Source organism: Lytechinus variegatus, chromosome 19 (genome assembly GCF_018143015.1).
Source record: "Lytechinus variegatus isolate NC3 chromosome 19, Lvar_3.0, whole genome shotgun sequence".
NCBI lineage: Eukaryota > Metazoa > Echinodermata > Echinoidea > Temnopleuroida > Toxopneustidae > Lytechinus > Lytechinus variegatus.
Genome location: NC_054758.1, coordinates 20,603,677 through 20,618,840, shown reverse-complemented (window position 1 = coordinate 20,618,840; position 15,164 = coordinate 20,603,677). Strand labels below are relative to the sequence as shown.

At 36.8% G+C, this 15,164-nt stretch overlaps 1 protein-coding gene across 1 annotated transcript; it reads left to right on the top strand.

Moving 5' to 3' along the window:
• Positions 1-5,184: 5,184 nt before the first annotated feature.
• On the top strand, positions 5,185-9,582 carry LOC121406332 (A-kinase-interacting protein 1-like). Its single transcript, XM_041597358.1, has 5 exons — positions 5,185-5,291; positions 6,157-6,285; positions 7,500-7,580; positions 8,330-8,437; positions 9,372-9,582. The coding sequence occupies exons 1-5, from the start codon at positions 5,280-5,282 to the stop codon at positions 9,516-9,518; spliced, it is 477 nt and encodes a 158-aa protein (XP_041453292.1). The 5' UTR covers positions 5,185-5,279; the 3' UTR covers positions 9,519-9,582.
• The last annotated feature ends 5,582 nt before the right edge of the window (positions 9,583-15,164 follow it).

Here is a 15,164-nt window from a genome sequence, read left to right as displayed (position 1 = left end):
AGAGCGTTAGAGCGCGATTTATACCTACAACCGCTAACATAGGCGGATCCAGGGGGGGGTCGAGGGGCCCGGGCCCCCCTATTGGCGGAGCAAAAAAAGAAAACAAAAAAGAAAGGAAAAAAGAAAAGGATGGGAAAAGAGAGGAGAAAAGAAGAAAGGCAAACCGTTAAGAGGAGGAACATGATTAAATGAAATAACATTAGGGGAAGACTTTGAAAATTATTTTTTTTTAAATCTATTTGTTAGGATACCAAATTTTCGCTCGCGCTTCGCGCCTTATTGTCTTTTAGGGTATTTGTTTATCTTGCTCAATATGGAGCTTGAAATATCAAACTTTGAAGTCAATATACAAAACATATTTCAGCTGGGAAATTGAACTTTCATTATTTTGTTTCATTTACAAATTGATTTTAAAAAGTGCTCTGTAAAAATGTCTGTGTTATGGTCTGAACATTATCATTTTCTGCTTGCACTGCGCGCTCGCAAAATTTGAATTTTCAGGTACCTATTATTTTCCTGCATGTATTCCATAAAGTTCTCAAAAAGTTCCCTATTCAGGTCAGATTGTTAAAACGTATCAGCTAGCGCCACACGCTAGCATTTTGATTAGTCGGTTATGTATATCCCAATATTAATTCTAAATCAAACTAATTTGATGACAGTTTATCAATAAATTCGACTCGCGATTTCTGCTCATATTGATAGATATAATGCCTCTTATGCATAATTACAAAGTGCTTTAAATGTCCAGTTTTCAGGCCATAATATTAACACATTTCGCGCTCTCATGCTTAGGAAGAGAAATAGGAAGATGGTCATCATTTTCATATGATGACATAATGCCCTCATAGAATGTTCCAGTCCTATGTAAAAACTCAAAGTAATAAAAATAAAATACATCAGCTCTTTTTTAACTGTGATCCATCACAATTCACAATTTTCCCACAAAGTGTTTGCATTACAGAGCTTAAATTCACCCTTTGTTATATCATATATTTTTAGCTCGCGCTTTGCGCTCTATTGATTTTCATGATAAGAAAGTTACTTAGAATACCCAAATTCTAGGTCGAAATCTAAAACACACGTTAATTCAGATACGCAGATTGTTCTCTATTTAAATCATTATCCAGTTTCAGATCACAATATCAAAAAGTGTCTGCTCGCGGATAAATAACTTATCCTTTTCATGATAAAACATGAATAGTGTGTCCAGAATTTTTCCGCTCGCGCTTCGCGCTCGCATCAATAAAATACTTAGAGTCATTCCAAGATTACAAAAAGTGCTTAGCATTTCATTATTCAGGTAAAAAAGGTCAAAATTTTTCAGCTCGCGCTTCGCGCTCGCAATATTTGAATGTTGAAATATGTAAAGTCTTCATGGCTAAATGCAAGCAGTCTAATTTTGAGCAGTTCAAAACGTATACACAAAATTTCTGCTCGCGCTCTGCGCTCGCATTATTAATGTAAGGAAGATCCCCACTTACTCATCCTTTTCATGATTTACAATACTAATTGAATAGAGTGTCTTGTTCAGCAGGTCTAAATCTCGAATTTTTTTGCTTACGCTTCGTGCTCGCATGTTTAATTATATACCTATTCAGTTAAGTTACAAAACGTCTAAGAATTTCCATTCCTTAGGTAAAAATGTCAAAAAATTTCGGCTCGCGCTTCGCGCTCGCATTATTTGATTTTTTAAAATGTGTAACGTCTTCATGGCTAACTGCAAGCAAGTATCTAACAATACTTTTTCCATCACTTCATTTCTGCTCACTCTTTACGTTCGTAGTAATTATTAACTTGCATACACATCTTTTTTTTTCAGGAAAACAAACATTTCCCAGAATGTTCAAAATTTTAGGAAAAAGTACATAAAATTTCCAAAAAAATTTAGCTCTCGCTTTCCGCTCGCATTATACAAATAAGGGTTATGGTATTATACATTTATGTTTCATAAGAATAAATCTAAAAAGTGACCATTTAGGACTACCCCTTCAAAGAAACAAAAAAATCCCGGCAAAAATCATATTCGAGCGGCCGATCGGGGAAAATATGGCTGAAAAAAATTTCCGCCCCCCCCCTCCCCTATTGGCGAAGGCTGGATCCGCCCCTGGCTAAATCCTGTCACTGTCGGTATACATGAAGCAGTGATTCCATCAGCTTACGGTAATAATTTTTGCAACACGAGCGCCAGTCCGAGAAATAGACAGGCATTTGCCCAAACGGACAACATGTCAACCTCTGCTCATTTCTTTTTGCACGGGCACATGAAATCTCGACGTAACCCATCACATTTCTCCCTATTTTCTCCTCCCTTTTATTTTCCATTAATTTTTCTTTCGTTCACTTTTTTTCTGTCCTCTTTTCCCATAATTTTTTTACCCATCACATTTCTCCCTATTTTCTCCTCCCTTTTATTTTCCATTAATTTTTCTTTCGTTCACTTTTTTTCTGTCCTCTTTTCCCATAATTTATTTTACCCATCACATTTCTCCCTATTTTCTCTTCCCTTTTATTTTCCATTAATTTTTCTTTCGTTCACTTTTTTTCTGTTGCCTTTTCCCTTCAATTTTTTTTCTCGTCTCACCGCTTTTCCTCATCCCCAGCCCTCGACGCCCGTGCAGATTCGCAAACAATATCAAGAGTATGTCTACTTGCAAGGGCGGAAATCTCTCCCCAAAGGTAGGGGGACCAGGGGCTGGAAAATTTGACAAGCAAAAAACAAAAAAAAAAAGAAGGTTTATCACCCTCTAAAGAAGGTCATCTTGACCAAAAGAAATTTGACAAGCAAACAAGCAAAAAAAAGGGGTGCATCCCAAAAGTAAGATCTTCCAAAATACATTTCGATTTTGAACAAAATGACCAAAAATAGTAGGGGAACATTTCATAATGTGCCCCCTACTATTTTGGGTGAGGGGACATGTCCCCCGGCCCTGGGGTTTGCGCCCATGTGGGTGGGGGTGTTGCGCCTCCCTATCGGGATCATATCACAGCGAGTATACACTCTTCCATATGGAAGAGTGTTTACTCGCTGTGATTTCGATCTCACACATATAAAAAAATAGAACAGCTACGCCTTGAACACAGGCCAAAATGCCTAACGATTTCTCCGCGGCATTAACAACTCTCGTAAAGGGCGCTCCATTTATAAATAAAGTTGCATGAACAGCTGTCTATGACGACAAAATTTAACGCGGAATTGTAGCCAGAAGCGTGGGAAATTGGCAGAAAATTCAAGAAAAGAACCGGTGAGTACCGATTTAACAGTAATTATGTATTAACTAACATTTATTGAATCATAAGAATAATTTTTTTTTACGGAAAGAAAGCTTAGTTCTAAGCTAGGGCGGCCCAAATGCGCGTGAGTGGAGTCCCAGTTTCTTAACACGGGTAAGTATTGCGGTGTCGCCTAGAGTGTCTACTACTAGGGTCTAGCCTCTAGGCGTAGCCCTAGACTAGTTCGAGATCTAGAGAGTAAACGTAAGGTTACTCTCAACGAAGCCATGTATCCCTATCCATTTATGTGCGTATAGGCCGCCAATACCTGAAACTTTTGCCCCCAAGATTTCTACTTCTAAAAGACCTAGCCCTATGTGAGACTACCACATATCGACCACATCTTTTGAAACCGACCACCTTGTGCGCGTTAAAATCATTGCGTATTACAAACGATACGCGCGGGAGAGTAGGTGCAGTGTCCATAGAAATGACAAGAATCGATTTTAAGAGAAAAAAAGAAGCAACATGAAGTAAAAAAATTAGTAGAAATATTCAAAATTGTATTGACCAAACTCCGCTGAAAAACCAAGAAATCCGATAGGAAATGGCTTAAGAGCAAATATCCGTCATCAACCGTCGAATCGTGCGCCGGAGCTCGCAGTGGAAGTAGTGAGGCGATCATTTAGCATCTTGACGTCATAGAACTGATTTGAAAGATTTAAAAATATTTCGCCACCGCGACAAGAACCCTAACCCTATCCGTAAACTTAGTGTACCGCGGGTGGTCGGTTTCAAAAGACGGGTGCAAATGAGCAAATGGAAAATCGTCGCATTCGTTGTTCGTCAATATATACACGGATCGAATCGGAGTCGCCGAGCAAAACATGGGATTCTGATCTGCTCCATTTTCTGCACAAATGAGACGAAAACTGGGTAAAATTGAATATTTTCTCAGATACGATGCTTAGAAGATTAGGTGGTCGAATAAGGGGTAGTTCCAACCATACATGGGTGATGGGATGTAACTTCAATTCCGACATTTCTTCGCCATCGATTTTATTTTCAAACAAGAATTCATCAAAAAAATGAATAAATATCATGACAAGATAGAAGAGACTTGCCCGATGTTTACGCCGCCATCTTGTTTCCTTTTGTTCTTCGTGTTCGTTTGTAACGTTTTCCAAAAAATTTTATCGTCGGCAAAAATAATAAAAAGTATGTTTTTGAAGTTATTGCATTTATTAATTGGGGTCTCTATTTTATCAAACAATTATTGAAATTGCGCATACAATGAATCATTAATCTAGTTAAAAAAAATACCACCAAGCTGAATTAAGGTTATGAACTGTATTATCGCCACCAACGACCTTTTATTTCCCTGGAAGAGACGTGCGAAGCCACTTTCCAGGCGGAGGTATAAAGCGATATTGCTCTTTTTTGTGTCCTTTTTAAATTAAAAAAAATATGTTAAAAATTGAAAATGGAACGCTTCCTACCAGAAAAAGCTCTGGTGAGTAGCGGAATGGGTTTCGGCAAACATCATTCACATAATGAAGCGATCTAACGACAACTCTAAAATCCACTACAATTTCCGTTGGTTGTGCGAGGTTCGTATAGCATATACCATGGACCCTGTAGGGTCCATGCATATACTAACATCACAATAGTGTGAGTGATCCATTCCATGATGTGCGTGTACCGCGAAAAAAATAAAAGTTTACCCCCGAGATTTCTACTTTCCATTCTAAAGGATCTACATGTAGCCCTAAATCATGGAAATGGGATACAACTTCATTTCTGCTATATTGATTTCATACAAGAATTCATTAAAAACCTGAGAAAATATGAAAAGATTGGAACTTGCCAATTTTACGTTGCTATCTTAAATCTGATTTCTTTGTCTTTTGCTATACATGTAGTTACAGCACACATATCGCAAAACAAAGAGACTTCGTATTTTCCAATAAATTTATATTTCTTCTATACTTCCATTTTGAAACAGTTGATGAGTTGTGACATCTCTCGTGAAAGAGCGCCAGTCATCTTAGTTCAGCCATCTCAAAATGAACCACTCGGTGAGTACTGCTAAAGGCCTAGATCTAACCATTTTTGGTAGATGCTTTTGTAGGGGGGGGGATCCGATGCCCGGGCACTTACGCAGATCCAGATACATTTCAAAATATCATGGCTTTGTATTTTCACAATATTCATGCAATAAATAGCCAGAAAAGTAAATGTTGTGTTCTGTACATATGAGGATACCATGACAAATGTTGTTTCTGCCTGTCTCCAAGTCAGGGAATTCGATAAGAAATACTTCAAATGAGGGAAAAATCAGGGAATTTTGATCAGCCCAAAAGTCGAAAGCGCGGTAGTCAGTCAGACTCTGTTTTATATGTTGCATTTCAAAGCAACATCCATTGAATGACTGGTTATGGTGGTACTAGATCTAATTAGTTTACTTCATAGTTTTCATACTGAAAATACATGAAATTCACTGCAACAGCTTAAAAAACAATTGAAACTGGGCATGGGTTTAAATAATTATCACCTGATGGGGAATTTCTAATCTTCATCAGGGCAAAATCAAGGAATACTTTTTTTATGAAAAGCTGGAACCCTTTTTTAATGCCCTTGGCTATGCATCGTTGGTGTTAGAACTGCTGTTAATGTAAAAAAAGTGAAAATATGAAGTGTAAAGTATTATATGTGATTTGAAATGTAACTTTTTGTTCATGAAATCAGAATAAAAACATTCAAAACAAAATAATAGTATCTTGTATAATTCTTACTAATGCCCTCTTGATGTGTGTTACCGTACTTTCATAATATTTCCCCTCTCTGTTTTCAGTTTGATGTTTAAATTTCTTATTCCTCAATGTATAATGTGAACTATAAGAATATAAATCATTATTTCCCTTTATGGCTTGAATTGACCAGCACCCTGAAGACTGGATGACCTGTACACTGTGCAGAGCAAATCACCAAGGGCAGCAGGTCCTAGAGAGAGCTAGAAGAAGAGAGATCTCATGGCCTGAACCCAGAGAACATGGAACTCCTCCCATCCAGGTCAGTTCAGACAACATTTAAATCGCACGAGCATCAACTTTCATAATTTTTTGCTGCCCCCAGATTTTGTTAAAACTTTATTGGAAATTCTGTAACAGAGACATCTCGTTGGGAAGCAAACTCTGTGTAACAGCGAGATTCATTTTTTGTCAAGTCTGCCTCCCCTCGGGCAACTGTAGGGCTATCTGGAAAAGTGGGATTATGGCCCCTATTCCGTAGTTGGGTTTAACTTAAACTGTCTGTGGTCTAACTTTGCTAAAATTATGGGAAGCCAACATGTCAGAATTTTGTTTGCATTGTATGTTCACTGGGGTCTTTCCTAATTCTTGATGAATGGAGAAGACAACTTTATTATTTACCCTTGCAAGACAGTTAAGAATGATTTTAAAACCAAATGAGCAGATACATTGAACACTTAACATTAGAGGTTTATGACACAATTGGCTATCCATAGTAGAACCACAACTTTAAATTAGAGTTTGAATAAAACCAGAGTTCAGAATGCGGGCCAATGAATGGGCAATTTTTTGTGGCATTATATAGTATGCTTCTATTTTATTTGAATCATTTTGCCACTTACATTCCTTTTTTTCCAACATTTCAACCACTGGCAGATCCAGGGGCACAGTCGGCCCATGCCCCCCCCCTTTGGGAGGCACAATTAAAATTTGTAATGTAAAAATGCCATTAAAACATAAATGTGCCCCCCCCCCCCCCCCGCCTTTGAAAGTGAAAGCCCTTTTTTTTTTGCTTGTCCATTTTTTTCATGGACAAAATCCCCTTAATTTTTGGTTAAAACCTTTTTTTGCTTGTCAAAATTTTCTTGGGAAATGTGCCACCCCCCCCTTTAAAAAAATCCTGGATCTGCCCATGATTTCAACATTATTTCCTTTGTGTCTCTCTCTGCATTTGTTACACTATTCTTGATCTAGGAGTGTTTCACTTAAGGATTTATGTGTGACTTACAGTCACACTTACATTAAATTGCAGTTGCATGCGTTAGAGAGTGCATCAACCCAATTGTTCAGATCATGTTCACAGGATGCACTCTACCCTATATCGGTCACTCTGATTACGAGCTAAGTAACGCGTGCATTGGCATTTAAGCATGTCTCTAAGTAACTCACAGCTCTTTGTGAAACCTTCCCCTCCCCTTATTATATTTTCTTGCTTTCATGTTTAAAATATTTTCATTTGATATTGGATTCATGCAGGATGCCCTGGCATACACCACCATAGATGAGGCCTTCGGTAGCATCCTACAGTATATGACAACCAGTAGCAGACAATGCAGAGTAAGTTATCTTTCCAATTGCCCAGGGGTCTGTTTCATAAAACTTTTTTATGACAGAAATTTGCAATTACAGTTTAAATCCTTCAATCTAATTGGCTGATGACAAATTTGTTATAGAATATGTACATGTATTTGTTATTATAAGTTACAAGTCTAAAGTTACTCCTAGGCTAAGTTTATGGACAAAAGTATATAATACATGTAAGTAATCTATCCCTTTGACTAGGGATCTGTTTCATTAGCCTTTTGTATTGTTATGATTAACTTTACGAATGAAAATGCAGAGTAAGTCCTCTATCCCATTGACCAGGGAATGTTTCAGAAAACCCTTCCCAAAGTTACGCCTAAATTAATGGACAAAAGTGTAGAGTTATTCATCTATCACATTGACTCGCAGTCTGTTTCATTAGCCTTTTGTAGACTTCAAGTTTAAAGTAATTTTACTAATGAAAGTACCAAGTAATTTCATGAAGGCCATTGCAAATTCACAAGTTTTCATGAGATATAGATCTATTTAAGTATGACTGTATTTCAAATAATTTCACAATATATTCAGGAAAAAAATATATTTTTTTTTGTATTGGAAATTGTGTTCAGAGCTGCTTCCAAAATAAAGCTGCTTTGGAGTCATTTTGTGCCATTCGGTAAAAAAAATCCCATCCCGCTTCAAAGTACAATATTTATTGTTTCTTAATTAATCCTGTCATAAGACCATCATACCAATTCTTGGTTTGTAATTTTATTTGACAGAGATACTACTCCAGTATTCCAGCTTCATCCCAGAATGCACTAGACAAGCGGCATTGTGGGAGATTCCATGCTCCGAGATACACCGAGCCCAGAAAAATGCAACATCCGGTAAGTAAATCCTTTTGTTTACATTTTACAAAGCATTTTGAAAACTTACATTTTTTTTTACTGAGAGATTCTTCCCAAAATTTGTACACAAAATCCTCATGCAAAATACCCACCCCAATGACATGCTTGGTCGCTTTCTAGTTTCTTTGAAACACTTAAAGGATTTATTTCATCGCTAATTATCAGCAGTTAACAAAAATTTTCATATGTCATGTCAGACAGTCAATGGTCCGATGAATTATTAAACTCTAGTTTCATCTCGGCTGGACAGGGGTGCAGGATTCTCTCTCACAGCAAGTGTCCTTATCCCTCCTTCCATTTGCATGATTCATTACATCATCTATCCTCGACCAATGCATGATTGCTTGGTGATGCAACATTTCCTCTGGCGACAATTGCTCCGGGCTTTATTCTGTTTAAAATAGAGGGTTTGGGTTGAATTAGGGTTTTGTGTTAGGTTTGTTTGGGATAGGGTGTAGTGTTAAATCCAGGATCGAAGTTGGTCATTCCATTGATGTATTGAATTTACAGCAGATCGATTGTCGCCGGAGCAAATGTCATGGAACAGACTGCTTGTTGTGCAAAATTATGCATAATGCCAGACTTCAAATAAAATAATTTTACTTCTTGTAACTTTCGTATAACTGTGACCTGTTGATAGTCGCATACACAATCTTGCAGTGTGCGCAGGGAATTAGAGGTTTTGATGGATAATAATGTAGTGTGGGGGCTCTCACAGTAATACCATTGAATCTCACGCTAATACCATGCACTCTTCAGACAGAGCCAATCCAATAGACACAATCAGAACTTACTGGCTAACTTCCAATCGGTGTATAAATGCTTAGCTGCCTGCAACATTCCATGGAAATTAGACATTCATGATGGAGAATGTAAACTGTGTTGTCATTTTCTGTACTTTTTTTCCCTGCAGCTTGAGCGATCTGAAGACGTTCACATCCAAGTTCAGCCAGGGACCTACGCTGTGACAGCAGGAGGATGGGGAAAGGGCAAAGGTCAACAGACGCACGTCGTCCATGTCAACCAAGGTCAAAGTGTCAACCTGGATTTCAACCTTTGACCTCAGTGAACCTGTGACCTTGAAGGGGTCAGGACCACATTCGCAGCTGATTTGATAAACTGAATTTGAAGAAAATGAATAGTCCTTGCCTTGGCTCTGATTCAGAGAAATGTTCTTTCTTAACTTCAACAAATATTTAGCCTTTGAGGGATCAACATAAGTATCGTTGCCTGTAAGCAAATCATGATTGATTGAAATTTGTTGTTTATATCATGTGTTGACTTGAATATGTTTCTTATGTACTATTTTACAAAGGAGGCTTATTGGCTTTGTCAGTGGTGATGTGATATTCAAAAAGACCGATTGCTTCCAACTGCTATATTGCAAAGCAAACATTATCTTAAAGCTAAATGATAGTAGTTGCAGTAAAACACTAATTCCGTGAGAAATACTGTAAAACCAAGGTTAAAGTGATTGGTTAACATTGGTTTGACTTTTAAAAAATCTGAGCTAGAAGGTCACTCTTGTCACCTGTGTCTGTGATATGTTCCAAAAATGAAGCCCAGAAAAAATTGTGTTCGAAAATGATTATTTAGTGCTTCAAAAATTGAAATATAAAGTGACCGGAAACACCATCTTAATTTCATCCCATACACTAATGTCTACTATTTAGGTGTCTATAAGACGCCTATTTACAAAATCGGGGTTCGCCTTGTAGTTTTAGCTTTTCATTCTCAATAATGGTTGTTTTCAGGGTTTATTACTTCAAATACATGCACTTGTACACATGTTTCATCTTGGTTTGAGAATTTTTTAAATTGGCTGCTCACAAAGTTAAACAATACCTTTAAGTATTACTATATCATCGTGGATCTAGATCTGGTACAGCAACATTAACTGAACTTTGTTAAATCATAAAATCTAAGCTGAAATACAATCACACTGAAGGTCGCCAAAACAGGCACACGTGGAACAGTATTATTGCTGGAATAAAGACCCGACGGAAGTGACCAAATCCGTGCTTATTTTGCTTATTTCTCAGCAATTACACAATTTCTTCCAGAATCCTTTGGCACAGATTTTTATTCATACAAACAGACACTTGTGTGGTCATTATATTGAAGTCTGTTAAAAGTCATTTTGAGATCGTTACCAGAACTGGAAATTATCTTTAAAGGACAAGTCCACCCCAACAAAAACTTGATTTAAATGAAAAGAGAAAAATTTAACAAGCATAACAAAGAAAATTTCATCAAAATCAGATGTAAAAATAAGAAAGTTATGACATTTTCAAGTTTCGCTTCATTTTACAAAACAGTTTTATGAACGAGCCAGTTACATCCAAATGCGAGAGTCGATGATGTCACTCACTATTTCTTTTGTTTTTTTATTGTTTGAAATATGAAATATTTTTATTTTCTCGTCATTGTCATGTGAAATGAAGTTTCATTCCTCCCTGAACACATGGAATTCCATTATTTTAACATTTTGTGCTTCAGGCAAGGAGGTCCTTATCATCAAATTCGTAAAAATTGAAATATTGTATAATTCAAACAATAAAAAACAAAAGAAATAGTGAGTGACATCATCGACTCTCATTTGGATGTAACTGGCTCGTTCATATAACTATTTTGTTAAAAATAAGCGAAACTTTGAAATGTCATAACTTTCTTATTTTACATCCGATTTTGTCTGATTTTTCTCTAAACATTTTTCTGAGGTGGACTTGACCTTTAACATAAATCAGATACCGGTTCAGGCAACTGCACATTTAAAAGAGGAATCTTTTGTATCAAAATGAAATTAAAGCTATTCATGATAAACTCTTCGTGACACTGGGAGATATCCTACATGTAAGTGCATAGAAATGATCTCTCCATGTTTAAAGCCTATTTTTAGTTTTGTGGCAATTCCAGAAAATATGTATGTTCCCCCCCCCCCCTGTATGTGGGACCTTCATGAAATTTTCTATCTCTGATTTCTTGTTCTTTTGACAGTCTGTAATGTTCTGAAAAGACCATGACTTGGTCAGCTTATGAAGTGAAGTAAAACTTGAGAAAAATGGGGGTCGGACGCACAAAAAGGTTGATCATTTTATGGAATTGCCCTTTGGTAAATGCCCCTCCCCCCCAACACAAAAAAAATGCTTGTCACTATTTAGGGGTGTGACAGTTCAGATTTTTAGCTGATTTTAGATTTCTTTTGGATTTGATTTTCAGCTTAATTTTTGGTTTTCTTCTGTACAAAAAGTATGGGAGCTCTTTCTTTTTCAGACATTTTCAACACTCTTCAGCTTTTTTCAGATCTTTTTATTTGTGACCACTTATACCCCCTGACTATTCCATTTCAGTACTTGAATATGTTAATGCCTCAAAACAGTTGTGGTATAAAGGATATAAACTAAAATGCGTTTTCGTAGATAAATTTGCTGATTTTACATCATAGTTTAATTTAGACCGGGTGCCAAGTCAAAATAGAATATCTGTATTATTTTGTATTGTTTATATAAAACACAAAAATTCAGGATAATAGCTTTCTAATATCCAATTTAATCCAATTGATAAATATGTAAAGCAAAGACAAGGATAATTTTGAATGAAATTAAAACAACAAGAGTGGTGGTAGATTTGAATTTACATCCTAAATGGCTGAAGATGACATATTTAAAGTCTAATGTGTAAAATCAGTCAACGATTACAACGCTTTTCTATTGCACTGTTTGATGATACTAATCTAGAAAATACATCACATAAATAATCTGTTACAAAAGCTAAAGACATGCTATAAATATCTGAGAATATTTGAGGTTATTGCAGTCATGCATTAACTGTGAACTTTCCTTATTTAGTCATCGATGGCTGAATGTTGAGAAATCATATCCTCTGCACCATATATACAGTTCTGTTTTATGACATAAGCAAATATCATTTTTTAGTTGATGGTATAAACATTCTAATATGCTGTCATAAAAGGACATATATTAAAGCAGGTCATAACATGCAATGCTATAAATTTTTCATTTTATTACAATGCTTGACGCAACAGAACTAGGAGGTGATGTGTAGAATAATTACTCTGGAATCTGGTTCCTCGAAGTACGATGTAAGCAATGGAAGTCATCAATATCACAAATGATATTGGCGTTACATTAAAAATCATGAACGATAATTTCAATATGGTCGGAACCAATTGCACTCACTATGTAAAAAGTTTGTAAAATACATGACCTTATTTCTACCAATACCAAACAGTGCCTAATATTTTCTGTGCCTGATAAAAATAACAATTTAAGGACCCCAGTTTTCATTTTTCGCAGAAATTGTAATTTTGGGTAATTCCATTTGATGCCTTTTCTCTTTATTAGCAGTCAGTCAATCCGCTAAACCATTTGTACATTTGACTTCAAGTAAAATTACAAGGGTGTATAAGTTGTGGGAAACGATGGTTTCATATTCAAGTCTTCTTCATACATTGTTCTGAAGTTCCTTTGACTTTCTTTTGGTTAGATATTTATAACATGATCTTTTCTGGGGAGCGTTTCATGAAAGGACTTGTTGGATGTTTTATCCGACAAGTCCCATTTTATACAACAGTTACTATAGTAACAGTGCCTCTGGGCCAATCAGAATCAAGGAAAGATGTCAGATCTGACAACTTGTCAGACAAAAATGTTGATGAAACGCTCCCCTAAAGTCTGTTTCACAACCCTGTGATGAAAAATGAAAAAAAAATTGAACTGCCAATTATAAACTGGCATAAACTCCTGATATGACCTCATTTCCTCACAATCAACATTTTACCGCTTTAAAATATTAAAGACATAGGGTGATTTTAAGTTCTGTGTTGGCGTTGGTGTAAGAAGCACAAGTTGAATTGCTTCCCCTGGCTCCAAAACCTATTCTGAGTTTGTAAAACTGATCCAGATCACATTATTGACGCCTCAACAACTAGTGACTTTTCAGGACCATCTTCATTTTATGTTTGGTGTTACCGGTAAAATGACTTATTATTGACACCAACACTATAAGGTCAAGACTGCACTTGAAATCACCCTTAGTCAGTATTGCAACAACATTCCAGATGATTGAACTGGAATATGTGTCAAATAGTAAAAATACCCCAAATGGTCTTAAATGTAAAGTAAGTTGAGTAAAGAAATACTTGTAGCTCATCCAGAATTTCCAATATTTATATTTTATTTGGCATTTCAACCTTTCAATTATTTATCTGTACCATATGTAATTTGTGTAAATATTTTAAGCAAGTCGATGTAGTGCACATGAATAACATAAGTTCTTTTTTAAACAGATGAGGTTATGATTTTATTTGCTTCCTAAGTATAATGAAGACATAATTGTAGCTTATCTGATGATTGAGAGTTAGAGAGAAATTGCATTTGTATTATTGAATGAAGGGATGTAGAGAGAGAGAGGGAGAGAGAAGGGGGAGAGAGGTTGAAGAGGAGTGGGGGTGGTCTAGTCTGCTGGGCAAACCCTTCACTCGAGTTAATGGTCTGAATGTGCAGCCTACTCATGCCTCGTGTACTGGAACAGTGATTGTAAGTTTTGTATGTGCTAGTCTTTGCGTAGAGGCACACTTGTTGATAAAAGTTCTAATCAGGGTCTGTGCCTGCAGACTAGGGATGGTCAGAGGGAGAGAAAAGGAAGGAGAGATGGGGTGGGGCCGAAAAAGAAAAGGCGCAAGAGGGGAAAATAAGGTGTCGGTAGAAAAAGAGGGGGAAAGAGAAAAAGGAGAGCTGAGAGACGAAACGAACAAGAGAGAAAGTAAAATGAAAACAAGGAGGAGCATAAAAGATGGGAAGTCGGATAAGGGGAAGGGGTTGAAAAAATTGTCAAAAAATTATTGAAGGTTGTTCAGACAAACAAAACGAGAGGGCCGGCCGACAAAAGAAAGTGCGGTGGCAGGATAGAAGGGGAGGGGGGGGGGCTACTGGAGATCAGAGACACCCTCCCTTCTCTCAGATTCTGAGTTCTCTCCATTTTCATTCAATCTACGCCCCTCTATAAGATTGGAGAGGGGGTGGGGGAAGGCAAGCCGACTCTAAGATGACGTCATTTCCCCTAAAAATGTAATAATTACAGTGAGCCAGACCTCTCCTTTGTATTCTTTTCCCCTTTTGTTTTTTATCAATTGAGAAATAAGAAGTCATCCTCGCACCCCCCCCCCCCCCACCCTCACGTGATGGTGGCCGGTACGTATCAACAAAAATGTAGAAATGTTGTAGGGCCGTTAAAGGGAAATAGAATCAATACTAATCACAATCAGAAAACAAAATGACAAACAACAAAAAAGAAAAAGTGTGGGGGGGGGAGTCTTCACTTCCGAATGACGGTGATTTATGTCAAGAAAAAAAGAGAAAACGAGAAAAAGGCCTTCGCTTGCAAACATTTTTTTTTCTCAAAAGGGGCCTGATCTGCCATAATTAAATTAATAATTAATCAGTGCAGGATTCGCCTTTATATACATTTTTAATAAAGAGAACGATGCAGTTTGCAACCAATTCATGCACAGACTAATCATGGAATCGAAAATAATGGATCAAACTGTCTTTCGGCCTGAGAGAGAGATTGGAGCTGTTATCCAATCAGTAAATTTGTGTTTCAACTCAAGAAAACACTCTTTCCGGTATAACAAATGGGATGAAAAAAAAATGACGAGAGCTCATAAATCATTCAATCGATCCAA

Bases quoted from the DNA above. Each gene is read 5' to 3' on its own strand.
- LOC121406332 (XM_041597358.1), top strand. The intron at 6,286-7,499 runs GTCAGTTCAGAC...GGATTCATGCAG, and splicing joins ATGGAACTCCTCCCATCCAG to GATGCCCTGGCATACACCAC. The intron at 7,581-8,329 runs GTAAGTTATCTT...TTTATTTGACAG, and splicing joins CCAGTAGCAGACAATGCAGA to AGATACTACTCCAGTATTCC.